Raw genomic sequence first — 24924 nt, forward strand, 5'->3', positions numbered from 1 at the left:
CATCCAAGCAAACCACTAAATCTTGTTTACTTGAATTGAATTCGTATAGTACCCGACCTAAAATCATACTTTAAGCTGAGCAGTGAGAACTGACACCACCAACACTTTCTCGACCAACAGTCGGTCAAATTTCAATGTTAAAACCTATAACCAAGGACCAAATGCAAGAAATCTAAGCAAACGATACAAATCCCCCATTCACTTACAATCAACAAAACACAAATTGAGCAGAGTGTTCAACAAGTTATTTGAAATATTAATTCCTTGTCACATTCAAATTAGCAATTGATCGAAAGTAGAACACAAAACAGCATGCATTCTGCTTCAGAATCCTAAACCCCAACTCTCACACAAAAACCCTAGGTAGGTCCACAACAATTATTAATCGCGAAGCCACTAAAATTGAGCATCCAACTTATCAAATGTATTTCGTATCGAATAGCTACATAGAGTAACAATAAAGAGAAGGAATCCTCAGAACCTGAACTCACAGTGCGATCACTCTCGTTCTCCAAAGAGAAGGCGAAGCCTGGAAGCGAAGAGACCAGTGGGTTCGAGAGAGGCCTCGTGGAGGAGGTCCCGCTTGATGTTCCTCGTGCGCTCGGCTAGGGCTTCCTGCTCCTCCTTGAGAGCCGTCGTGTCCTCCTGAAGATTGTGGAGGCGGTACTTCTGGCCCAGCGATCTGACGCTCAGCAGCAGAATTCCAGTCATTGCGAAGAACTGGATGAAGCTGTCCTTGCGCTTCACAGCATTTGCTATGAGCCCCAACGATTTCTTTGAGTTCTGGACGCCCGCGGAGGAGCTTGGTGGTGCTGATGATGCCATGACGACGGAAACTCTGTTACACAGAGCGCTGCCGCTGCGCAAGTGTAACGAACTGACGAGAGTCCCATATGAAAATGAGGTTTAAACATGTATTTCTTACGACATAAAAATATGTGTCGTTTGTAGGACAAAATAAGGGACAGGATCCTCTCCGGAACATATCTGTCCCGATCCTCCGGATCAAGTCAAAAAACCCAGTTTCGTAAGCCTCACAGGATCTCCACCTTCCTCCCCCAAATCCCCACCATCGTCGCCGTCTGAAGTAGAAAAAGCGAGCCCCCCACAAGAAGCCTGCCACCCCAAAATTTCGATACTGCTTTGTCCCCCAGCAGTTCGAATCCAACGTTAACGACTTCTCCAATATTTGGTTTTGTGAAGGTCGCCGCAAAGCTTCTCCGATCCTGGGTTTCTGATTTTCAGGTGGAGATCAGTGTGAGGCTTACGAAACTGGGTTTTGTGGCTTGATCCGGAGGATCCGGACAGATATGTTCCGGAGAGGATCCTGTCCCACAAAATAACATGTGTAGTTTCCTTTACATGAAATAATGTGAAAGAGATCAAAAGGTGAAGAAATTTTTCAATACGACGAAAACATGGCCGATATACCAACTGTAATAATACCATTGGATAGAATTTTTTTTTTTTAATTTTGAACAATTGTATTTTACATTTGATGCACCGGACTGTATTTCCGGCACACAAAGAAATCTCTCCAAAAGGTGAGCCTGGTGTGGTGAGGCAGCTGATTTTATCTTGTGACAAAATTGGAAATTACACAATTTAATCGTATTAGGAGTGCTAACTAAGCTACAGATGAGGAAACGTAAACAAGTAATTACCCGCTAAAACCAAACCATTACAAGTGTTGCAAAAAATATCCCAACCTAGCTTTATTATTACTGTCGATCATGATTTTATACTGTATAGCCTGCAGGTTTAATCAGAAATCCAAACTTCCACATTGCTTGTTTTCGATACTTTTTGTTCCATTTCTTTCCTTAGCATCCTTCATGTCATCGTTATTAAGTCCTCGAGTCCGGCCAATTCCCAGCTTTGGCAAACCCTTATTCAGCCCCTCAAGCAAAACACAGGCCTTGCACCATTTCTGCACAATAAAGCAACAAATGTTCAGATTCTCTAACCAAACTCTACCCAAGTAACGAAAGCAAAGGAGTCTAACATTAATCGGATATCTCAACCACATGTCACGTATCGCAGGGTGAAACTAGTAACAAACTTACCTGACTGGAAATGTAACCGCACCGTTCACAAGTCCCCTGTTCTGGCATCTTTGTTGAAGTTGAAATTCTGAAATTCTCCCCAGATTTGATGATATCAAGTATAGCCCTGGGTCTTCAGTTGAAAGAAGTCCAGTAAAATGTCAAACTAGGAGTACAGAATGTGCATACTGAAGATGTAATATAATAAAATAAAAAAAATTTGTGACAACTACAACGCCAACCAGCGAAACATTCTCTCAGCAAGGCACTCACCTGATTCTTTCTAAATCTTTGATGAACTCACGAGCAAAACCACGATACGCATTGGGTGAATAAATGCCTGCAATTTGACAAAAATGTCTTCTGAGATCTAATTGTAAAAGCATTAAACATAGAAATATAGTGGCAAGGGTGGTTGAGCGATGGGAAAATAACCGAGGAAGACTTGAGAGAACTATTTAAGAGCCTAAAGGAAAGATAAATTACATTCAGTGGAGAAGTAGTCCAGCCTCTTGAAATATGCATACGTGCAAAATTAGTTAAGGCTTTGCAAACAATTCCAACTCAGCATTAAGATGAATAACAGTGATGAAAGAAAAAGGAAAAAAAAAATCAGTATTGAATAATTCAGCAGCAAGGATATATAACAATCTCCTTCTCATAGGTGTATTTAAAAGGTTTGCATCTTGGAATTGGCCCGTCTTCACCAGTGACAATTGAAGTGCATCTACTTAATCTACAAAATAAAACCAGCAACTCAGTTCACTTTGCAAACTTAAGGGGAAAAAAAAGAACATTAATGAAATATGAACAAGCATTACCTTGCAATGTCACCTCGTAAAATGTTCAACAGAACTGTTTCAGCAATATCATCTGCATTATGTCCAGTAGCAAGCTTGTCTACCTTCAACAGTGCAGCACCACGATCGAGGGCCTGAGAAGTAAATAGATATATCCATTAAGTTGAATTGTTCCTTGTAATCTATCACCAACCAATAGAATTTGATCATGCCTTGCATGCTTAAAGACACAGAAAGCTCACAAATGACAGCCTTTGTAGGTGTTATCAGCAGAAAGTTTGAATGACCAGTTTTAGTGCTTTAATTACTCATTCATAACTAAGTAACAAGCACCATAAGTTTCTGTGCAATAACCATGTTGATTTGGAAATAATATTTTGTAAAAAAATTTGAATGCCCAAGTCATGTCTAAATACATACATATAAGATGCCTAGAAAAGGGAAAACACCAATTTCCAAGACAGCCAAATACCTGACGACGAAAAACACCACAGAAGGTGCAATTGTTCTTGAGACCAATCATCTTTACTATTTCATCCATGGTCCACCCATACAAATCCTTGTACGAGACTATTTTCAGCGGCAAACCATACTGAAGGTAGAGATTTCGAACGAGAGTCAATTAAAGCTTAAAAGTAGAGAAACATAAGGCATTAAACATGACTGAAAATTCATAGTCGAAATTCACTTGACCTGGATTTCATTTCTTTTGACGGTTTCAAGAGAATCGTCCCTGTAGCCAGTAATGCCCTCATCCACTGACAAGAGGAAGAGATCCAGACCGTAATTGTGGCGCCTATTCAATTCGGATAATACGTAAGCGAGGACAGTGGAATCTGAAGGCAGCAAATAACACAAAAGGCAATAAGCAGAAGGAACTTAAGGACCATATAACATAACTTTTACAATCCAGTACGGCATTATAATTTATCACCACTCCCTAGCACTCCAAGCACAGCTTGATTGATTAGTTTACCTTTGCCGCCGGAGGCACCGAGGGCAATGCGCTCACCAGGCTTAAATAACTGGTTTTCGACAATAACATGATGAATCTCCTCCTCAAACACCTCGTAGAAACACTCCCTGCAAATCTTCACAGACAATAACCGATTCGATTCAATTCTAGGGTTTTACGACCGCAAGATACAGATTATGAGTTTATGCCTCTCATAACAGCTTATTGGAAATCACACCTCAGTAGGAGAAATTACCTGCTCTAGGGTTTTGGGTCTCTTGAGGGCGGCCCGTCTCTCATGACAGATGCAGCACTGGCGGCCCCCCGCCTTCTTCTGCTTGCCGTCGGCTGACGACTCCATTGAACGTGACGACACTCGGTCGAAGCTCAGGATCTGCGAACCAATGACGAATGTTCCCAGTTAATTGTTTTTGTTCTGCTCGCCTCTCTTTCTTTGCTTTCGAAAACACACGCACAATTTTGGAAACTACACATATTTACGAAGCCGTCCTTCCCCTTGATACAGTATTCCTTAATATTGATCGTTATCAAAAGTATCCTTATTAGTATTGATCGTTATCAAAACTAAAACTTAAGGGTGGTTTGAAAATGTTTTAAAAATGACCGAAAATGTTTTCGGTTTTTAATTCTTAATAAAAATGCACGTCAATTTATGTCACAATCTTTACTAAATTCATCACATAAAATGAACAAATGCGCACAAACAACTTTTATACGTCAACAAAACATCACATCCACAAGAAAAATTAAAATTAGTAATTCAATTATCATAAAAGTTTAGGGGAGCTCATCTGTATTAACTCAGATTCAGAACTGATTTTGTGTTTACAATAGAAATCGATTAATTATAAACTGGTTCGAACAACGAACCAAATGGTACATCCAAAGCAATGCAAATCAAAGCCCCAATCCTAATTTGTACATCGACATTCTGATCAATCTGTGAAACAAATCTCAAATGGCAACTCTAAAACACAAGTAAACCCACGACTCTTCCCCTGGAAACCATGTAGCATGTAGGATCCACAGCAACACCTGCCCGCCTGCAAGGCTGTATTAGCACTTGTCCTTGCCCGAATCACCCTCAAGTCGTCGCCGTATGTCCCTACGTAATATTTCAACATATTCCTGCAAAAGTCGAAGAGAGAGAACTGTTTAAATACACTACGGATTAATCTCAAGACTAGCACCTCGCACAAACGACAGGCATATAGCACATACGCCGGAGAGACTCTCGTCCCTGCACAACTCATCCACAAGTTCTTGAGAACCGCTTCCTCTGCCAGACAGCTGCACCGAATTTTCAACTAAAGCATGAAAAACTTCCCCTGGTGCATTCAGGTTCTCGATTCTCTGAACCACTTCTTCGAGGTTAACCTAGAGCATGAAGAAACAGAGCTATTAGAAGTTACATCAATTCAGAAACAAACCATAACCCTTTATGGCCACAAAACGAAAATATCATGTCCCAAAAAAGTGAAATGTTATACAAGACTTTGATGAATAGACAAGTTATACAAACCTCAGAACTAGGGATATTATCATCTCTACTGAGACTTCGCTCATTGTGGGGCGGATGAGATTCAGGAGACAAAGCAGAGGATGGCCGGACGGGGGGCGATCCAACCCCAAGGGCACGAGTTACAATGGGCATCATTTGTTGGAACATCCTGGACATATCGATCCCCCCACCTTGGCCTCCTCCAAACAAGTTTCCCAAATCTTGGCCGTCAACCTGTTCGGCAATCTGATTGACAGCACTCCTCATCTGTGGATTCTGTGTAAAGCTCTGTAGCATATTCCTCAATACATCGGGAGAACCCACTCCAGTTTGGTCTGAAACACCTGCCAACAGACCATTCAGAGCTGGACTCTGCAGAACCTGAGACATCATGCTTCCCATATCAACTTGGCCAATAGGACCTTGCCCTCCCAATGTTCTACCATCTCTGACCTGCCCAACAGCAGGGGCCGTTTGTCTTTCAGGTGCATCATTTAAGTTCATCCTACTTGCAGCAGAACCACGAGACGCAAGGGATTGCAAAACTTGCTGGCCACCTATTACTTGCTGATTCTGATTGATGGGAGCACTAGTTGTTCCGCCACCTCCATTCTTGGTCGATGGTTTTGGCTGCCTGGCTTGTCTCTGATTGGATCAATGATACACAGTTTCAGTAACAACCTAAATGAAAGTTGACCGCATGTATTTATTTATTTTTTTGTTTTATATGTAGGAGCCTGAAAACAAACCAGTAGTACTTGCACTCTTAATTGCTTCCCCAAGCACTACACATCCATCATAATATGGCCATGGATTTCTACTTTAATTAACAGCTGAAATATCAAGCCCGCGGTGGGGCATAAATTTGGTTCGTAAATTTTTATTTTCTTTTTGAAAGCAATGAAATTGATGTAAAAATATTATACCTTACGCTCCAAAACTCCAAGTCCTAAACCAAGTGGAACAGCTTTCGCACCCTCAGCCTGCTTCTCACTGGATTGTGGAGCACTTCCCTTCTCATCTTCTCTCACCACGGTGTTTTGGCCACTTGAAGAGCTTAGAGGACCCCCAGCTGGGGATCTTGAATCGTTTTTCAATGTACTACCACTTGCTGAATCCTGACAGTTATGAACTTTGTCACATTAGGGTTGGGATTCGGATTACATCAGTCAAAGAATAAACAAAATAACCTAAATAAAGGGTATTCCAAGAATGTGTAAACATACCTTCTGACCTTCACTTTCAGATGTACAACCAGGTAGTGATACACTGGACTGCCCAGCTACATCCACATAGCCAGTACTTGGTCGTTCACTTCCTGCATAATTACGTGAGTCAACAGATGGACCAGTGGATACCTCTTGACCTGATTACAGAACAAAATAGCTTAGGAAAACTAGAGTGACATTCTATATCCACAGAAGCCAAAGCACATACAGCAAGGTACCTGATTGAGCTGTGTCATCTGGTTGTGCATTGCCAACAAAATTTCTAATATGTGAATTAAGTTCATCAACAATGGAGGAAAGCGAGGAGCCAGAAGGCGGCTGTGAAACAGAACCACCAGGACCGGGTTGCGATGCAGAGGAGACTGCGACACCAGTTTGGGAGGATGGAATACTGGCACCAACTACATTTCTCACTGGCAGCACCTGGCCACCTGAATCCCTAGAACCAGAGGGGATACCCTCCCCATTACTACCCCTAGCACCAACTGCGGAAACAATTTGTGCAAGTGAGGGACGATGATAAAAAGCGTTACAATGATACATAATAGGTACAGGCTTCAAGTCGGCGATCAATTTTACTTACCAGCATGTATATGGATGTTTACATTCCTTGGAGCACTTCCAATCCCAACAGGACCAAAACTCGTAGGGTTTGATTGAGGTACAGAACCACCAAAGAGTGAGCTTGTTTGAAGAGGGAAAGGCTGCAAACAAAACATTATTCACTAGGCTTGGTTGGCATCTAAAAATCAATATATTTAAACCAAAATTAACTAAAGCTCAAAAAATGGATATACCAAAAAAAAAGATAAAATGCCGTGTTAAATGACCACAGTTATTGAACTAATGGCCATATTTGCTTCTCCACTAGACTATGAAATTTAGTCCCCAATAATAAGTTTTTCACTGGACTTATTCACTATAAATAATTTATATAATTTCATTTGCCTGTCTTGCTTAATCCATATGTGAAACTATGTATACATTCATAATACATGCATCAACGAACCTGGACCATTATGGGATTAGGCCCTGCTGGGGATATATAAACTGCTGGCCCAGCATTCACAACAGCTTCTCCCTGTAGATTTTTTGGCCAAAACAATTATAAACGACTATATTCTATTATTCACAGATTTAAACAAAGAAATTGAGATCAAACTAGAACATACAGGAGACTGCCCCATACGAAGCGTCCAAATCGTTCGGCCAAGCTCAAGAAGAAGAGAACCTAAGTGTTGCATTGCAAGCCCTAATTGTATAGATTCTGTCTGAATTTGGCTTCTCACAGAGGAATCAGGAGACACTCCCTCTTGTTCCAAGCGTCCTGCAATGTGCTACAAAGTTGCAGCAAATTAAAATTAGACACATAATCAGTTAACAGAGCAGTAAAGAAATATGAATTGGTTCATGAATCTTTACCAAGATAAAGCTTTCAATTTTAATAAAAGAGAGTTCATAAGTTGAAATTATGGAAACAATAACTTTCTTTGACTGAATTATGTTTGGTACAGGATATGAGCAAACCACTTGACAATAGATTCAATCTTCATATTACACGTGAATCTATTGAAATTGGAATTATTGGATAGATAATGACAACAGATCAATCATCTAATCCTATGAATCCTATCCAACCTATCCAACACTATTAGCATTGGATTGGTTTAGATCTGATTCCAAAATCTAAAGCCGACCAAAATTGAATCAGTTATTGTTATGGATCCAATCCACCAAACTGAACTGATCAGCTGCGTGGATTGAATTGGATATGGAACACTCCAAAATGTCATAACTACAGTGAAAATTGCATGAGTGACTATGCTATGCACACACTTTAATAATCCAAGTCTCAAAAAAGTTTGTATCCTTATCAAAAGGCAAATTTGAATTCCCTTAATCATAGAAGACATGAAATTTTAGAACTGCATTGTTAAACAATGCAAAGGACCTCTTCTCCAAATAAGAAGTACATAACTTATCGAAGTCCAAGACTAACAATTAATTCAAGGAAAAATGATCATTGTATATGTATGGTGCCATGATAGTTTTTCTAGAAAAAAAAAAGTAGCACAAACAGCAACATCAATAGGTTAAGATAAATTTAGAAGTCTCACAGATAGTGCAGAAACAGCATGATCGCTGAGAAGTCGCTCTGCATGACGAAGAACAATCCCCAATGCCTCAGGTGTTGGCATCCCCCCTGCAGTGGAAGGTAAGTTCACCCTAGGCGGTTCTCCTGTATTGGTTGCAGATGTATTTGGCTGATAACCTACATAGAAAAAGAAAAGGTTAGCTTAATCCTTATTTCTTACTGAATAGTTGGTTTGTTACCATTTTGCGATAATCCCTGCTCCATTCTGTTCATAAACTCCGAAAGAGTATTCAAAGAGTGTGGAATTGGCTGAACAGAAAACAAAAAACATTAAGATGTCATATACATAGCCAATTCAAGATTAAGACATGCCCAAAATATCATAACAATACCATATTTGATGGAGGCATGGGAAATGCTGCAGCTGCATGAGGAGGTTGCACAGCCTGAGGAAAAGTTTGGAATGGTTGAGTAGGAAATGCCTGTCCAGACTGTGCTTGATGTCCTCCTCGGTTGACATTATGCAACCCTTCTGCTTCATTTCCATTAGGAGGCTGACCAGGAGTGTTTAACTGTAGAAAAACCATACAAAAAATTTATACTCTTTTCCTAAAGAACCTTTGCCCATTAACACTTACAACATTTTCTTTGGGTTTACAAGATTATAGCACTTTCGAGAAACTAGTAATTTGACCAATTTATTTATCTGGACCATAATTGCAAGCGAGAAAAATACTTATAACATTAGACATATCCGGTCGTAATTTCAAGAAACATACATTGCTCACCGAAGTAGTGAATTGTGGGTTGCCTGTGCCATTAGTTGTAGCCTGGGTGCCAATTCCAATAGAATTGAGAACTGCGCCAATAACCTACCAATAAAGAATATAGCATAATGTGCTTCCGGAAGTACCAATTTAAGGCTCCTTGCCCATTTATATATATATATCCCATTACTTTAACATAACAAGAAGCGAATACGAACCCGATTAAGATCAGGAACAGCACCTTCACCTTGATCTCCAACATTAAACGTCCCAAGAACTACACTGTGTGATATCTGGCCAATGCGACCACGAGGAACACCACTAGGATCATTTCCTGCCAAATTACATCAAGAAGCTTACATACCAACATTTCTCAAAAACAAATTGCTCTGAACCTGAAATGGAAGTACCAACATTTCTCAAAAGCAAATTACTTATTTACCACTATTTGCATGTGCCTCGCCAGAACTTGTACCCGACGAAGGTTGTGGCTGGGACGGCTGCCTTATAACTAAGTGCAATGTGTGCCCATTTTCCAAATCTACAACGGGTTAAGGGATCATATGCTGAAACTGATTCAATAATTGGTAAGATGTGCAACGGCAACCAAATTGCAGGAACAACAAGGATTTGATCATGAGGCACTCCCCAAAGGTTTAGCAATAGAAACTAAGTGGTGGGATCAACAATAATTATTGTAATACCTAAATTAATCTGTCATACAGGAGGTTTGTATGTCAGTATATGCATTGTGATGACACAATAAACTAACCAACCCAGCTGACAGATGATAGGCAGAGATCCAATTCAGTTACTCAAATTTCAAGCATTCTGCCTGTGTGAACACACTACACACACCAGAATCTCCAAAACCCTTGTAGACCTAGTTATGCTTGTTAGCAAGACATTGCATTGCCCAAAGAGCACCCAATCACCCCCAAGAAAGTTAATCATATACTCCCACGTATATAGATATGTACACTATACTTGTATTGACAACTACTGCGAAGTTACTGAAATGTCATAAATCTCAAAATCCACTTCTGTATACACAGTTAATCCTATATACATCAAACATAAACAATAAATGTTTGAAATGGTAGGATACGATACTCAGAAAGAGGATGGTCATCTTTTAACACTCTTCCCCTGAAAATCAGCCGCTGCTGACCAACTGGAACACCTGTTTGATCAGCTATTTTTTCCTTGAACAATGAAACTCGCATCTGAAATAAAAATGTTTACATATAAATATCAAAAATGTATAAAAATAAACAAGATCCTGAAGGGATCATATTCATGATAAAGGTGGGGACAACCATTTAGTTCCTAGCAGTTAGTTCACAGTTTAATTCGGCAGAATAACAAAACTAAAACCCATATAAGCAATGCAAGACATGACCAAAGACTAGAACTCACATTTTTATCAACTTGAAAACTATACATCTGTGAGTCTAAAGTCTTGATATTGATCTCAAGATTTGAATCAGAACCAGCCCCAGGAACAGTGCCGGAACTGGTGCCTTCATTGGAGTGCTGATCTGCCATGCTAGGCGAAATGGTTCAGAAAGTAACCTCAAGTTTCCAACCCTTAGTAGCTGCCTGTAGAATCAAACACCATTTTTCTGTTAACATCAAAGATCAAGCTTCCTAGTACATAATTTGCAGAAACCTCACGCGAAGAACAAATTTGGAGGAAAAAAAAAAAAAAAACAGTAGCAGAAATTGTCAGATTTTGCAATACAAAATAGAATCCTGGAGGATGCTATTGCTACACTGAGCTGAATCTGAAGGTGCAAACAATATAGTAAAACGCCAAGTATTTATATTTAGGGTTTTGCAGTCAAACCCTATAAGACTCGAAATTTCATTGATTTGGGAATTGCCGAATTGCGGAATATCACGGGCTATATGTCATGCTGAGAATACAAATTCCAAATTCCAACAAACAAACTTGGACACAAATGATCTCCGAAAAGCAAATCTACATACCCGAGAGTCGTTTCAATCCCGACTGCGATCGCAAGCCGAAGCACAACGGTGGAAAGTCCGGTTCCGGTGGTTTCCCTGTGTCTGCAACTGCAAGCCCTAGATGGAATCGGCTGAGAACGATGACTACGATGGATACGTAGGTGGTGGTCTTCAAAGCAAATACAAAATCCCTTTGGGAATGTTCGGGAAGCTTCCAGTTCCTGTTAAACGAAGGGTGTGTAATACGACATTTTTATTTTTTTTATTTTTTATTTTTCCCCTTATAGCAAGCTAAATCCTAAAATTACCTTAAAGAAAACAATTTTTCTTTTTTAATTTAAAAAAAAAACAAAAAAACAAAATTTCTTGTACACTGTTTTGGCTTGTGTTTATTGGAGACAGATTGTCTGCCTTCCTGCTTAGGTGCTCTTTCTATCCTCTTCTATTTTGTACGGTGGTTATTAAACCACGTCAACATTTTATATTGATTTTTTTATAGGGATAATAAGACAAAAAGTAATAGGAATATAAAATGTTGATGTGATTTAATCGTGACCGCACAAATAGAAAGGGATGAAAATGATACCCAAACAAGATGGCGGACAATCTGCCATCGTGTTTATTTGAGCTGAATTCCCCAACCCCTCTTTTGCCTTCAACTTTCTTCCTCACATTTGGGGTTAATTTTAGGAAATGGCAAATTCCAAATGTAAGTTAAATTTGGGATAACTCTTTCTTTTTGTGAACAAATTTGAAAGACCTTAGACATTTGACTTAATTTCAAGAAAAGATAATTTGGTGTTTGTGGCTCAAGTGACTCAAAGATTATAATAAGGAGATGTACAATTAGTTGTACATCATTGATAATTTGATATTGTCTATGTTTAAATAGTGGCATTGTAATTTTTACGATTTGTGTCGAGATCGTCTAAATTGGCACTCTGTAATTTTTCACATTTTATAAGTAAGAGAAATAATATTAAAACCCAAATAATCTATTTGCACACTTAGCCTTAATAATATTTGTTTGAATTTCCTATTTCAGTAATCTAAAGGCAGTTTGATGATCATTATATTTTTATTTTTTTATACAAATCTCAATTAAAAAAAAAAGAGCGGATTTTTAATTTTTAGTTTGGGAAATACTTTTAAATGACTGATTTAGATCCTATTAGAAGAACTTGATTTTCCTCTGGTTGACTTGATTATTCTACTAAGCATTTCCAGTCCTTTTTTCACATGTAAACAGGTGACCATTGAGATGACTGGCGAGGGTGCAGATTATTGCTCCGAATGTGATGGATTGGCATCGTTGGTGAAAGAAGCTTACGCTTGTATCCGAAGGGTTTTCTCTTTCTCCCCTTACCGCTCCTATCACTCGCACACACATGCATTCGAAGGCTTCACTATCATGCCTTGCCATAAATTTTGTTGAAAATCTGGCCAAACAAGAATGTGCTCTGCATCGTACTGATCAGCCATCAGGATGAACCAAGACAACTATGATTTGTCAGCACTACGCATTGAAATATTATCGTTCTTTTGAACTTCAGGGCTGGGGAGAGACAGTTATGGTAGGTGTCGCGACAAGCCAGGGTCAGAGGTGAGCCTTCCCTCTCATGATATCCTTCGCAGCGGCAAAACCCTCATGGGATCCTTGTTTGGAGGACTCGAACCTGAATCTGATATCCCTGCTCTCATCAATCGTTACATGGACAAGGTGATTTAGCACTTAATTTTTTACTTGAATTGTTTTCGCCTTACTGAACCCGGATATCCTTTAAATTTTTTTGATTTTCATGCTATCAGGAACTACAACTGGATGAGTTTTTGACACATGAAGTGAGGTTTGAAGACATCAACAAAGCTTTCGATTTGCTCATTAAAGGGCAATGCCTTCGATGTATAATCTATATGAGCAAAGACTAAGTTACTTCTGCGAGTAACAGCCTTTGCATTTATATTTATTCTATGATATCAATAGGCATGTAAGGTTTCAGTTTCTAAATAAGTACTTATTTGAATCCCTTGCTACCTTTTCCTCTTATTTTCTGTAACAAGAATACACATGGAAGAAAAATCCTAGATAAATATTTAAGACACTGCAAATCCACTAGATGTGCCGGTGAAGTAGGTGTTGGGGGAGTCCCTGGTTTCCTTTGCTGAACCAAAATGCCTTAGCCTGTACACCCCTGAATTTGCTTCTGTCGGTATTTCCCATTCTATGGTTGCTGTGCCATATAAGCTACTGGTATCTACATTCCACTTGAAAAACAGGGAGAAATCATCGTCGTCGTAAACAGGAACCCAGTGTTTTCCTTGAAGCATCTCTACCACTGCATATGTCCCTTCCGTCAATAGGTCATATCTTGGGTTAGCGCTCCAAAATGTGGCAGTTGGTCTATCTCCCTTTTGGAATGATCCACTTTTTGGTAAGCTGACATCCTCTTTAATATCTCCAAATTTTGTACCTGGGGGAGGTGAGTCTCCTGTAGGATCACCTAGTCTGATTTGTACAGAGGAAAGATCTGGTGGTAAGGGACCTTTAGGAAGGTCTTTGTCTCCCTTTGCCATCGCTTTGGCTAATTTATTGAATTCTTGAATGTACGCTGATAATGTGTGAGGACCATAGAGAGTGGAAGCAGCCTGCAGATTGCACGATGCATTGAAAAATCTAGATTTAAGTACTGCAAAGTTAAGAAATTGTTTCCCTAGGAATCTATTTAGGTAAATCTCATGCCAAACATGTTAAACAATAAATTTTGCTTATAGGTTGAGTATGTACCTCATATCGTTGTTGTGTGTATTCCTCAAAAGTTGCAATATATTGCGAGTAAGTATTAGTAAGACCTGCTATTACAATGCGAGTATCCTCATCAAATTCACCATTGCTGTTACTTATAAGGGTCTCCTTGACTGCTTCCCTTAGCCGCCGACCTGCCATTGTGGTGAATTCTGCAAGAATCGGTAGCTTAGAGCTTGTTAAATCCATTAGTACAGCTGTCAAGAGCAGCCCTTATGAGCGCAAAACCCTGTGAATGGTGTGTGCTCATGGTGGCTGTTGGTATTATAGTATATGTCACTTGTGAAGGGTTTTAGTTTTTAGATTGATTTACGCAGCAAGTTGTAAACGAATCTCAGTAGTGTTGGAATGAGGCTGCCTTTATGCTTTGGTATAGAATTAGTCAGTGCGCATGCGATCGATATAGGTATGAGTTGTGAATTGTAAAAGAGGACTAACCTCCTGGGACAGAAAGTATGATCAGCTTCCCCAACCTGAGCATTTGAATAGGAACGATTGCAGGCTGCATTTGAACCATAAGGTTAATTAGAATAGTTTGAGAATTTTCTCTGAACAGCGTGCTACAAATGTGTTTAATGTGTTGAATTCCACCCCTCCCCCCCACCTTTTTCTCCCCATATCGCTTTGTGTAAGGAGTCTTACCGCCCATGCATAAGGTACAAACATTTCCCCAGTGCTGAGCAGAACTGCCTTGGGCTGTTGGCAGTTCACTTGATATTGGCTGGGTTTTTTTAGCGAATCCCTCAGTCTTCTCCATGTCGAATTGATCTGAAAACAGATGATTAATTAGCCCGATAGTAGGAGTCGAGGAGAGCAACTTACATAACACGGATGCCAGGGTGAAGGAAGGTGTACCTGTTAGGAAGAAAATAGTCCAAAATAAAAGTGGAAGATACTGCTGACCTTTTGATCACCCTGTTGCAAGCCGAAGACACCCGGTCCATCTGTAGTCCCAGCGGCAAATCCCGGACCAAGCCCTGCGGGGCATGTTTTCACTTTCTTGTTTCCTTCTAAATCAACCTCAATATTCGTGAAATCTAGGTACACATGGCGATAGTCTATTTTCCCAGTCAGCTGCTCTGTAGCCGACGTGAATAGATCAGCCGCCTTTAGAAATTGCCTCTCCCCTATAATTTTCGTGCTTTGTATTTCATCTGGGTACCTATCAGCATGCGGTTAACGAATTAAAGTAGAGTCACTATGTTACAGATTTGCACATTGCGGCCGAGTACTGATATTGTATTGTTATGAAATGCATCGATAACATGTTAGTACGATTTGTTAGCATTATGAGCGTACCCAGGTCCACGGCCGAGGCAGAGTTGGTTGTTCCCATGACAGGAGGAGTGAGTGAAGTCGCAAGGTTTTCCAGAATCGGTGCAAAATGCTCCAAGCACATTTGGAGTCACATCTCCCACGTTGGATTGGCAAAAAGCTCCCACAAATAGTGAGCCATCGTTCTTCCTCACCTTGAATTTGCGACTGGTTGTTTTGCCGCAGGGCTTTCCTCCCGTTGCTTTGATGTTCTCCGCTTTCTTTAGTAGCGCTGCTGCCACGCTACTATCTGCATCAATGAACATAATTAATTTACAGAACGTAGTTTAAAGATCATGATCTGGTGATAACTATAATTACCTGGTGGAGATGATATCGTGGCACCAGTACTAGTATTAGTTGTAGTGAACCAGTCCTCAAAGAATCTGGCAGCGGCACCTTTGTTGTCGCCACTGATGAGCTTGTTGTCCTTGCTCATGGAGGTTCCGTGGGTGGCAAACCAGCTGAATGCTCCGATGGTCTTCCCGCTTCCGCCATCCACAAACTTCAATAGAGTCATCAGAGTATCCACATCTTTCGGGTACCGTGCTCTCTCCTCTGCCGGGTTTAGCAGATAAGCACTCGGGCTCCTGTTTATTCCCGCGTTTACCACATCCCCTACAAAGTATTCAAATCCCGTCAATAAGCGCCAGTTAGACCTTATGTAGTTAAGTGATCGGGAGAAATTTTGATACAACAAATATTCCGCTTTAAATTAATCTAAAATGTTGGGAGGAGGATTTGAACTTGGATGCATACTAAAGAGCAGATTTGCTCTAGTCAACGATAATGATACAGGAAATTTGACAGGTAGCTTGTTAGACGGAGTGATCGGAAACTTGACTCCGTCTAACATAGCTAACCTTGACTCCGTCTAACATAGTTAACCTTGGTTGATGAAAATGGAACCAGGCTTGAGGTTGTGATGAGCCAGAACAATGCTCTGCACAATTGCATTGACGATGGCATCGAAGGATTGTTGGACAAAGCCCAAAGATGTTACAGTGTAAACCAGGTACTGCAAATAACCCCCTGGTCCTGCGTGCGTGTGAATCCCACTAATCGCCACATTGTCTTCAGTGTACAAGTTTCCAAACCTTCAAATTGAAGACACACATTAATTAAATAGTGTTGATTAATTAATGCATATGTGGGGTTAGGACAATGCGTCGACCTTCTTCCACTTAATTCCGCATCTTCATTACGTAAATTACACTAATTTAGAATATCATCTTTGTTAAATAAAAAAAAGTACTGATTAATTATATACCTTGATTTGAGTTTGTCGAGAACTTTAATGTTAACCAGTTGCGAAGCCATTCCAGCATCAAGATTAACAAAAGCGAACCTTGGACCTTGGGAACTCTCGGCCACGATGAAGGTTCTTGCCCGTAGCCGGAAATGTACACCGGCGGTATTCTGGTCCATGTTGGCATAACCCATCATGTTGACCCCGGCCGCTGGGCCAGTCATGTCAAAGCTGCCCACTCCAATCAAATACTCCCCATTACTACTGTCGTCTGATCTTGTAACAGGGAAGCTAAGTAAAACGCTAACAATAATAAGTGACAGAAGAGTTGAGTTCTGCTGTGGAATTTTGCTTCTGGTCTTCATGTTTGATGGCAAATTAACTAAGTTGATTAGCATGAAGTTGTATATATATATGTGTTAAGCTCGATATATTTATCGATAACTTAGAATTTGTCCCTTTTTTTAATAGGTGCACTATGAGTTTCTTAGTATGTAGTGACTGCTAATGACTAGCTTCCATCGCTTGTTTCAACCTAAAACAAAAAACTTTTGGGGTTTGAGTTGGCAAAACAAGAAAATCTCTTTTCTCGGTTGCTCAGCCGCGTGCATGCAAGAGCGATGGCCAAGGTTTGCTCTTGTCCACATTTGCGGGCATTGCGTGTGCCGCCAACTATACATATTTATGTTCTTTGCATGCGCACACAGACGCAAAGGGGATTTATTCCTGAGTTTTTGGTCATAGTGTGTTGCTATTCACACTTCTATTTTTACCTCACACGTTTCTCTCAATTTTTGACCGTTGGATCGAATGAATTGAAAAAAAATTAATGAGAAAAACATTAACAAGAATGTATAGAATGTAAAAATGTACATGTGAATAGCACTACCCTTGATCATAATATACTGTTGATTTTGCACACAAGTTTTTTATGAATCTGCAAGCCACATGAAAGTAAAGTCATGCCACGACTCATGAATGCATCAACAAATTAATCCGTAATATTCGATCATAATATTAACTTGTTAAGAATTGTTAATAGTTGCATGAAAGTAAAGTCATGCCACGACTCATGAATGCATCAACAAATTAATCCGTAATATTCGATCATAATATTAACTTGTTAAGAAATGTTAATAGCCACTTCAAAATTTTCACTCTACTCATCTTTCTATGATTTTTTATTTTTTTCAATTATTATGATGATCTAAACTAATTAAATTCATACACACTACCAAAAAAGTGGTCATTCAAACTTAAGTGCACAGATAATAGTTTTTTACTCTAATTTCAACCAAGGCCTAGGATAGGCCGAAGATAAAATTAGTACTGTTTTGTCAATTTTATTGTGGGCGTGCTGATAGGTGCATTATTTATCATATTTTCATATTAATTATCCTTAAGTTTTGTTAAGGAATTAATTATAAAAGAGCCTTATTACTTTCCTTTTCTCTGTTTCAGCCAATCTGCGCACTCATGACGTTTTTGGTGATAATTTGACTTTCCGGAGGAGTCTTGATGCAAGGCTAATTGGAGAAGGAAGCTAAGAGGCTAAAGATCGTTGTATCCAAATTTCATAATTTTCCATGGAGCCATTCATTCCAGTTTTACAAATCAATTCCGCATAAGTTGTTTTCCCGTCAGAATTGCGCAGCTGTGGGAGAATGAAGATTCAGAGGCTTTCCCGATTTTTCCTAGTGGCGTGCTATATATGCTTGGAAAGATAAGAGATAAAGCTACGTTTCTCATATTTTTACATAATTTTCCAGAAGATAAATCGACCCCAAAACTGGCGTGCAAGAAAGATGACGTGTTTTCCAAGTCAAGAAAGATTCTTTCCTAGTTTGTGTCATTAATTGTTTAGGAGTTTGTTTTGTTTTAGGAGAGTTTCTCCCATACCTTTTAGGGTTTTTTTAGTATAAATAAGGTCCCTAAGCTCTCTCAAAATATCCATCCACCCCACATCCCATATACCATCACAACATGCTCTGCCATGGATTCCAAGTTCTATCTTTCTTTTATTTTTATTTCTATGTGTAACTAAGTTATTTTTTAAGGTTTATGATGAAGCCATGACATGAATATTTGCGAAGTACTTTGTTGATTATTATCCGATTATATGCCATGTTATATTCTTAATCTTTGTGGGTAATTTATTCTAGATTCGGGCTTCTAACAATTGATCACCTTTATGAATTTTTGCATCTAGATAGTTAGATAAATCTATGAGGATGACCAATATCAATTACGTTTATTGGAATTAAGATTAAGAAGAGTAGACAAACTAGTAAGGATGACCAATATCAAGCTAATCCTACTTGGTTGACATGATTCTTCTACACTCAATGGGTTTTTATGTGTTTAACTGTATGTCTAACCAATAGGATATATGTGTCATGTAGAGATACAACAGTTGATGTCTGACCACGGATTAATTCATACCTTAGAAATAACAACCTTTAATATTGGCATGGTAATTGGGTAGTAGTTGGCTCTAGGAAAAGTAAATAGGATTGTTGTTGGTGGATTCATAACGTTAGACTTCGATTGTTTCTTAATTTCTTCTTGTGTCATGTGTTTATTTTAATTCATTGTCTTTTATTTTTCTTGTTAATTATAATTTTAATCAATTATATAATTCAATCTATCATTTGTTTGTTTAAGTAAGTTTAGTGTGATTAATTAGTTAAATTAGTGTTAAAGTAATCCATGTGGATCGACCTCGTATTTGCATATATTACTACAATTGATTCGTGCGCTTGTGAATTTAATTTGGTTTAAATTAATTTATTATTTAGGTTAGTTTAAATATGCCACCACTCATTTTTAAACAACCGAAGTAAAGAGAATTAAAAAATCAAATACGCGAAATATGGCAAACTTTCGATCTGAACAATTGAGCGACAAGAAAAGCAATACCAACTTGTCTAGGCTCTTATCAGAATTCGTCTAGACTTACGTAAATAACTAGTTATAAACTTAGAAAGAATCCCTGTCTATTCGGTCATAAGTTGCGCCAATGGGTTAGCAAGGTTAGATCTTATGAAAAGGTTGTTAAAATTTCATGTGGATCGTTGATTGTGTGAATTATTGAAGGGCCTCGCCTTGTTGCACGCAAGCTTGTATTTGTAAAAGCAATCTGCGTGATGGCCCCATTGAACACGCACACACTCTCTCTCTAATCTCTATGGCGATGACCTTATAAATTTTTTTTTTCAACCATAAGCTATTGGCCAATAGCAAAACTTACAACTTTTTCCTTATCTTTTGATATATACCTTCAAAGAACCATGCAGTACCCAACTCTAGCCGTAGGAAGTCTTTTGGTAATTATCAATATTGTTTCTTCGATTTTCCATTCATCCGTGAAATTTCTTCTTTGATTTCCCTCCATCTTATCTTACAAATTTAGATGCAAATAATGACACACTACTTTAACTTACTTATATATGTTCAAATTTATCTATTCCTCAATGGACATGCATGATATTTATTATCGAGTTTGATCATCAGCATGAATCATGAGTGTCGTCAATTTACTCACAAACGGATAAAATCGAGACATCAGAGTGTGGGCCTAATGGAGTAAAGTTCATCATGACCACGACTAAGACTACAGATCAAGGAATGTAATGTGTGGATGCCTCTGGATCCGGATGGTTGCATCTGCGAGAGCTTTCTTTTCCATCACAACAACTCCCTTTACGTCGATGCCCCGTAATTCACCATATGATTGTGGGCTTGAGGGACACACAGTCCACTTTTCTTTTTATCTTTTATCTTTTTTCGTTTTTGCCCCTCAAAAATAGGTAAATTGGCTCGCCTTCAACTACAGATAATTAGTTGATCGATGAAATGTCTCCAGAGTCGTTGACGTCCAAATCATAATAATTGAAATCAATTAATTTTATACAAAAATCTGCAGATGAGGTCTTTCAAGTTTCGAGTGATTTCTTAATTCATGTCCTCTAATATTAATCCAACAAAATGAGACGATGTCACGTATTCTCAATTTTTTAAAACGTAAATCATGTTAATTATTGAAAAATATATGTTATATTAATATGAAGCATCAGTTCACTAGTTGTAAGAAACGGACTATCAATATTAAGACGCGTGCACGATCCATCATTTTCTCAACGGTCATCTCCTCATATTTTTGTCAAATTTCATATTGATGTAGGAATAAAGAAGCAAACAGCTGGTGGAGAAATTATTAGATAGTACAGTATTACCGCATCACCATACAGTAATTCCAATCAAAATTTGACGCACGTTCAATAGTTATTCAGCTGGACTTAATACTTATTTTAACATAAAAAATGAAATTAAAAAAAGAAAACATGTAGAAAGTAAAATATCCCATAACCACCTCCCTCCCCGATGATTCCCAACCCCGTCCACAGCCACTGCCTGACCAGTGACCAACGTTGGGTCACGTTGAACCCAGATCGTTGGGTCACGTTGAACCCAGATCGTTGGGTCTGCCAAGAACCCACACCGTGGGAACTCGTTGGAACTACCACTACATTTCGTCGAAGAAAGACGACCTGTTCGAAACCGCACCCGCACTCGACCTTCATCACGCTCGCATCACCACCGCTCCTGCTGCTTCACAATTTCCCAGAACCTGCACTACACCATCCCGCTGCACCACAAACACTACCTTGCGTCTGTCGTGCTGGAACACCCCACCATCACCTGCATGACCCACCGCCGCCGCACAACCATCAATTTGGACAACTAATTAGAGAAAAGGGTCAGGTCCTTCCAGTTCATTGCCGTATTGCAATACGGGTCGCACAACCACAAAACCATCAATACGGGTCTGATCGATTGAGAATTGCCATTACTCTTTCCGACTCTGATATTGATTGAGAATTGCAGAGAGAGGTCGGAGAAGAAAGGGAAAGCCCACAGCGGCAGCCATGGCTGCAGACCTTTTTTTTAATTTCCTTTTTCAAAAAAATTATTTTGTAAGATTAAAATAAATATTTAACGAAAAATTAATAGAAATAACTTGAAAATTTTGAATTTTAAATATAAGGATGAAATAAAAAATAAAGTGAATAGTATCAGGTTTGACTTTTTAATATAAAAATATGATTTTTCATTAAAATGAACAATACAGCAGATTTCTCGTTAAAACTTCGAATATTTAATCTAATTGTAAATAAATTGTATATGTGGCTGATTTCGAGTGAAAGTATTACAGCTGACGTGGTGACACGGTGTCACTCCATAATTTTTCCAGCTGGTGAGATCCAAGTAAGTCCCTCCAGGCAGGCCCACCACAAGCTGACAATGTCAATGTGGTAACGTTATTGAATCGATTCAGTGGGCACTGAATCCTTCCACATTTTGTGTTAACATTCATCTTTATACATCTGCTTATTTGGCAGAAAGAAAATAGAAAGATTAGAACAAGCTCACGATAAGAAAATATAAAATCAAAAAAATCAAAAACTAAAATTAATATTAAATAAGTTGTACTACTTCTTTTTTTTTTTAGTATATCGATATTTTTACACTAAAAGAATAAAGAGTTCGGTTAAGGCACACAATAAGCAACCTTAATTTAGTATCAAATTCATTATCCAAGATATTCGAACCTAAAACCTCTCATTTTCAAATAAAGAAGAATGTCACCATACTATAGTACTAAGTAGCATGCTACTTTTGTTATAATATCACAAGTTAAAGTATTACGTTAAGAGAGACCATTGACATTCCTATCTCGACCAGTCAAGCCTCCCTTCTTTTCCACCTCCACGCATGTTGACATGTTGCTCTACTTATCACTCCAACTCCATGTTACTCTTCTCTTACACTCATGTACAACAATCTACGGTACATGGATCCAAGTGATCGTCCAGAGAAATGTTGGTTCCTTGGGCATTTTCTTACATGTCTTAATTTGCTTCTTAAATAGTCAATGTATAAATTACTCCAAGGGAAGGTCCCTTCTTTTTTTTTTTTTTTGGTAAAACACCATGGTAGGTTGGTGATAAAACAAATTTACAAGGAACCATTCAACATTCATAATCGGATTTATAATCATGATCGACCAGTTTTTATAAATGCACGCATGCTAAAGGCTTATGCTTTTATATATTTATATATATATATATATATATATATCACACAAAGAGAATACAAGGGAACAACAAATATCTTACTAATAAACAATAATGTTTATGTCACATACAAAAGAAATTAAAGGTCCTTCCAAAACAGAGAGAACCTTAGAACGGCAACGCTAGACAAACTGGTAAATGATCGCAGAGTCTCTCAAAATAAAACGGCAAATAAACCACCCATCACAAAAACAAGGAAAAATAACAAGCCACAAATGACACCACCATAACCACTCTTTCCGAACACAAGACAAGATTATGTATGTGTTTTTTCTTTCTTAATCCCTTAATTAGTAGGAAGGAGTATCCTTCTCTTTCTCCTTGATGTCCTTGTGTTCTTCCTCGGTCTTGGAATGGTACCCTGGAAGCTTTTCCTTGATCTTCTCCAAAATACCCTTCTTTTCCTTGGGCTCTTCGCCAGCTTCATAAGAGGCTGCTACCGGTGGCTCCGCCGCATGTTTGTCGTCACTGTGCTGTTCGTGCGAAGCAGCACCAACTGGAACCTCCTCAGTCTTCTTGTGGCCAGGTAGCTTTTCCTTGATCTTCTCGAGGAAACCCTTCTTTTCCTCAGTTGGGGAGTCGGTTGGCTCTTCGTGGTGATGAACAACCGGAGGTGGAGCTTGATGATGATGTTCCTCCTCGTACACCTTCTCCACCGGGACAGCCGTGTCCTCCTCCTTGTGATAGCCTTCTTCCTTGTGCTCATCACCGGAGATCTTCTCCTTGATCTTATCCGTCAATCCCTTCTTTTCTTTCCTCTTCTTCTTCTTCTCTTCATCTTCCTCCTCATCACTTGACTGCAAATACTCAAGAGTTATTTCCAACAGTTTAGACAAACTAAATTTTAAGTTAGGGAAATCAAGAAGAAAAAGTACAAATGTTATGTGAAGGGATACAGTCGACAAGAACACTACGTGATTACACGTGGCATATGCATAAAAACCCTCATCTATAAAGCCAAACCAAGAAATGCCAGCTGGAAGATCTTGAAGTGATTATTTTTTTTATGAGCCTAAAGTAAATCGCTTGTAATAAAAAATCAATTTATGAATACTTACAGAGCTAGAGCTGCTGTCAGATCGGTGAAGCTTCTGCAGGAGAGTCTCGTGCTTCTTCTCCTTGTCCTCCTCCTTTTCTACTTTGTTGTACGATGATGCATGCTGATCGTGATGATCGGAGATCTTGACTTTCTCATCAAACTCAGCGACGTTCACCTGATCCCCTTGCTGATAAGGAGTTGGCTTCTCCGCCTCTTTCTTCCCCAAGAAATCAAACAACCCACGATCCTTGGTCTCGCCTGCACCCGATCCCTCCTCGTAATCCCCAGTCTTCCTCTCGTACTCATGTTCATCGCTCTTCTTGTTGTACTCCTCCGCCATTCTTTTCTTAATATCAAATCACAACTTACTACTTAATGAATAATGATTTTGTAAAGAGAGCAGATGAAATATTGCTTTGATGTTCTTTGCTTATGCAGAGAGTGAGCTTTTTATAGCATCCAACCACACGCATATGACGCGATTAAGTTAAAATATATTATATAAACGGGAATGTGATATCCACACATCATTTTTTATTTTTCACACATTTCGTATTAATTTTTGTCATTAGATATTCTTTAATTCATTCAATTCAATGATAAAATTTTTTAAGAAATGTGAGAAATAAAAAAAAAATGTAAATAGCATATCGTTGTATAAACTAATGCATTCATTAATAAAATAAATGTGAGTAGTGGCAAAACCTAATCCTACTTCTTTCAATATTCCATATTTCTTTTTGATAAGATACACCAAAAATGCTGTGCCATTCCCCTTCTTTCCAATTGTAACCGACCGACGTGGTACAAAGGAGATAGGAGAATTGGCATCCGCACAACTTTCCACTCGCCATGGATGGCCGACACGTGTCTGGATGGTGTATGTGCCAGTTAGGAGGGGCGAGTGTGCTCTCCCTGCTGGCAAAGCAAAGAATGGGAAAGAAATCAATCAAACAGTCGAAAGGCGAAAGAAGAAAGTAGAAAAGATGCGAAGGAGG

The 24924-nt window shown here is 38.9% G+C and overlaps 6 protein-coding genes across 9 annotated transcripts; 1 reads left to right on the forward strand and 5 right to left on the reverse strand.

The window, feature by feature from the left end:
• Nucleotides 1-235: 235 nt before the first annotated feature.
• Nucleotides 236-948, reverse strand: LOC137718482 (uncharacterized). Its single transcript, XM_068458040.2, has one exon. The coding sequence runs from the start codon at nt 823-825 to the stop codon at nt 499-501; it is 327 nt and encodes a 108-aa protein (XP_068314141.1). The 5' UTR covers nt 826-948; the 3' UTR covers nt 236-498.
• A 500-nt stretch (nt 949-1448) lies between these two features.
• LOC137718481 (cytoplasmic tRNA 2-thiolation protein 1) lies at nt 1449-4422 on the reverse strand. Its single transcript, XM_068458039.2, has 10 exons — nt 4057-4422; nt 3822-3936; nt 3539-3681; nt 3318-3437; nt 2867-2979; nt 2689-2781; nt 2532-2572; nt 2319-2385; nt 2067-2178; nt 1449-1930 (listed from the first exon to the last, which is right to left on the reverse strand). Exons 1-10 carry the CDS (start codon nt 4159-4161, stop codon nt 1766-1768), a joined length of 1074 nt encoding a protein of 357 aa, XP_068314140.1. The 5' UTR covers nt 4162-4422; the 3' UTR covers nt 1449-1765.
• Nucleotides 4423-4567: 145 nt separating this feature from the next.
• On the reverse strand, nt 4568-11667 carry LOC137718008 (uncharacterized). 4 transcript variants are annotated; one of them, XM_068457532.2, is made up of 18 exons: nt 11406-11667; nt 10833-11015; nt 10522-10639; nt 9856-9954; nt 9632-9747; nt 9426-9518; nt 9039-9218; nt 8886-8955; nt 8669-8823; nt 7724-7888; nt 7561-7632; nt 7135-7255; nt 6770-7036; nt 6549-6688; nt 6249-6440; nt 5344-5967; nt 5043-5198; nt 4568-4949 (listed from the first exon to the last, which is right to left on the reverse strand). In XM_068457532.2, exons 2-18 carry the CDS (start codon nt 10959-10961, stop codon nt 4878-4880), a joined length of 2769 nt encoding a protein of 922 aa, XP_068313633.1. In that variant the 5' UTR covers nt 10962-11015; nt 11406-11667; the 3' UTR covers nt 4568-4877. The 4 variants fall into 4 exon arrangements, with proteins under 4 accessions (XP_068313633.1, XP_068313634.1, XP_068313635.1 ...); XM_068457533.2 differs by having other exon boundaries at nt 9435-9518; nt 11406-11645; XM_068457534.2 differs by having other exon boundaries at nt 6549-6640; nt 11406-11607.
• LOC137718019 (alcohol dehydrogenase-like 7) lies at nt 11506-13313 on the forward strand. Its single transcript, XM_068457541.1, has 4 exons — nt 11506-11619; nt 12634-12718; nt 12938-13104; nt 13194-13313. The coding sequence occupies exons 1-4, from the start codon at nt 11506-11508 to the stop codon at nt 13311-13313; spliced, it is 486 nt and encodes a 161-aa protein (XP_068313642.1).
• On the reverse strand, nt 13233-17502 carry LOC137716872 (neutral ceramidase 2-like). The gene is made up of 9 exons (XM_068456231.2): nt 16772-17502; nt 16390-16598; nt 15823-16119; nt 15487-15751; nt 15091-15349; nt 14830-14955; nt 14626-14689; nt 14170-14339; nt 13233-14030 (listed from the first exon to the last, which is right to left on the reverse strand). Exons 1-9 carry the CDS (start codon nt 17146-17148, stop codon nt 13479-13481), a joined length of 2319 nt encoding a protein of 772 aa, XP_068312332.2. The 5' UTR covers nt 17149-17502; the 3' UTR covers nt 13233-13478.
• A 5402-nt stretch (nt 17503-22904) lies between these two features.
• LOC137717233 (uncharacterized) lies at nt 22905-24682 on the reverse strand. The gene is made up of 2 exons (XM_068456529.2): nt 23946-24682; nt 22905-23684 (listed from the first exon to the last, which is right to left on the reverse strand). Exons 1-2 carry the CDS (start codon nt 24264-24266, stop codon nt 23178-23180), a joined length of 828 nt encoding a protein of 275 aa, XP_068312630.1. The 5' UTR covers nt 24267-24682; the 3' UTR covers nt 22905-23177.
• Nucleotides 24683-24924: the final 242 nt, after the last annotated feature.

The sequence above is a fragment of the Pyrus communis genome, chromosome 8 (assembly GCF_041283825.1).
Source record: "Pyrus communis isolate YQ-2024b chromosome 8, ASM4128382v1, whole genome shotgun sequence".
In the NCBI taxonomy this organism is placed as follows: Eukaryota; Viridiplantae; Streptophyta; class Magnoliopsida; order Rosales; family Rosaceae; genus Pyrus; species Pyrus communis.

Coding starts and splice junctions, on each gene's coding strand:
- LOC137718482 (XM_068458040.2), bottom strand. CDS start 825: ATGGCATCATCAGCACCACCAAGCTCCTCCGCGGGCGTCCAGAACTCA.
- LOC137716872 (XM_068456231.2), bottom strand. CDS start 17,148: ATGCTAATCAACTTAGTTAATTTGCCATCAAACATGAAGACCAGAAGC. Junction 14,956..15,090: donor TGCAACAGGGTGATCAAAAG/GTCAGCAGTATC, acceptor ATCTGTTTTCAG/ATCAATTCGACATGGAGAAG. Junction 14,340..14,625: donor CATACTTTCTGTCCCAGGAG/GTTAGTCCTCTT, acceptor CGATTCTTGCAG/AATTCACCACAATGGCAGGT.
- LOC137718019 (XM_068457541.1), top strand. CDS start 11,506: ATGGAATCGGCTGAGAACGATGACTACGATGGATACGTAGGTGGTGGT. Junction 12,719..12,937: donor GGTGAAAGAAGCTTACGCTT/GTATCCGAAGGG, acceptor TTTGAACTTCAG/GGCTGGGGAGAGACAGTTAT. Junction 13,105..13,193: donor TCAATCGTTACATGGACAAG/GTGATTTAGCAC, acceptor TCATGCTATCAG/GAACTACAACTGGATGAGTT.
- LOC137718008 (XM_068457532.2), bottom strand. CDS start 10,961: ATGGCAGATCAGCACTCCAATGAAGGCACCAGTTCCGGCACTGTTCCT. Junction 8,956..9,038: donor CCATGCCTCCATCAAATATG/GTATTGTTATGA, acceptor TTTTCTGTTCAG/CCAATTCCACACTCTTTGAA. Junction 5,199..5,343: donor ATAATATCCCTAGTTCTGAG/GTTTGTATAACT, acceptor TTCATGCTCTAG/GTTAACCTCGAAGAAGTGGT.
- LOC137717233 (XM_068456529.2), bottom strand. CDS start 24,266: ATGGCGGAGGAGTACAACAAGAAGAGCGATGAACATGAGTACGAGAGG. Junction 23,685..23,945: donor CTGACAGCAGCTCTAGCTCT/GTAAGTATTCAT, acceptor GAGTATTTGCAG/TCAAGTGATGAGGAGGAAGA.
- LOC137718481 (XM_068458039.2), bottom strand. CDS start 4,161: ATGGAGTCGTCAGCCGACGGCAAGCAGAAGAAGGCGGGGGGCCGCCAG. Junction 2,782..2,866: donor TTACGAGGTGACATTGCAAG/GTAATGCTTGTT, acceptor TTTATTTTGTAG/ATTAAGTAGATGCACTTCAA. Junction 2,573..2,688: donor TATGAGAAGGAGATTGTTAT/ATATCCTTGCTG, acceptor CTAATTTTGCAC/GTATGCATATTTCAAGAGGC.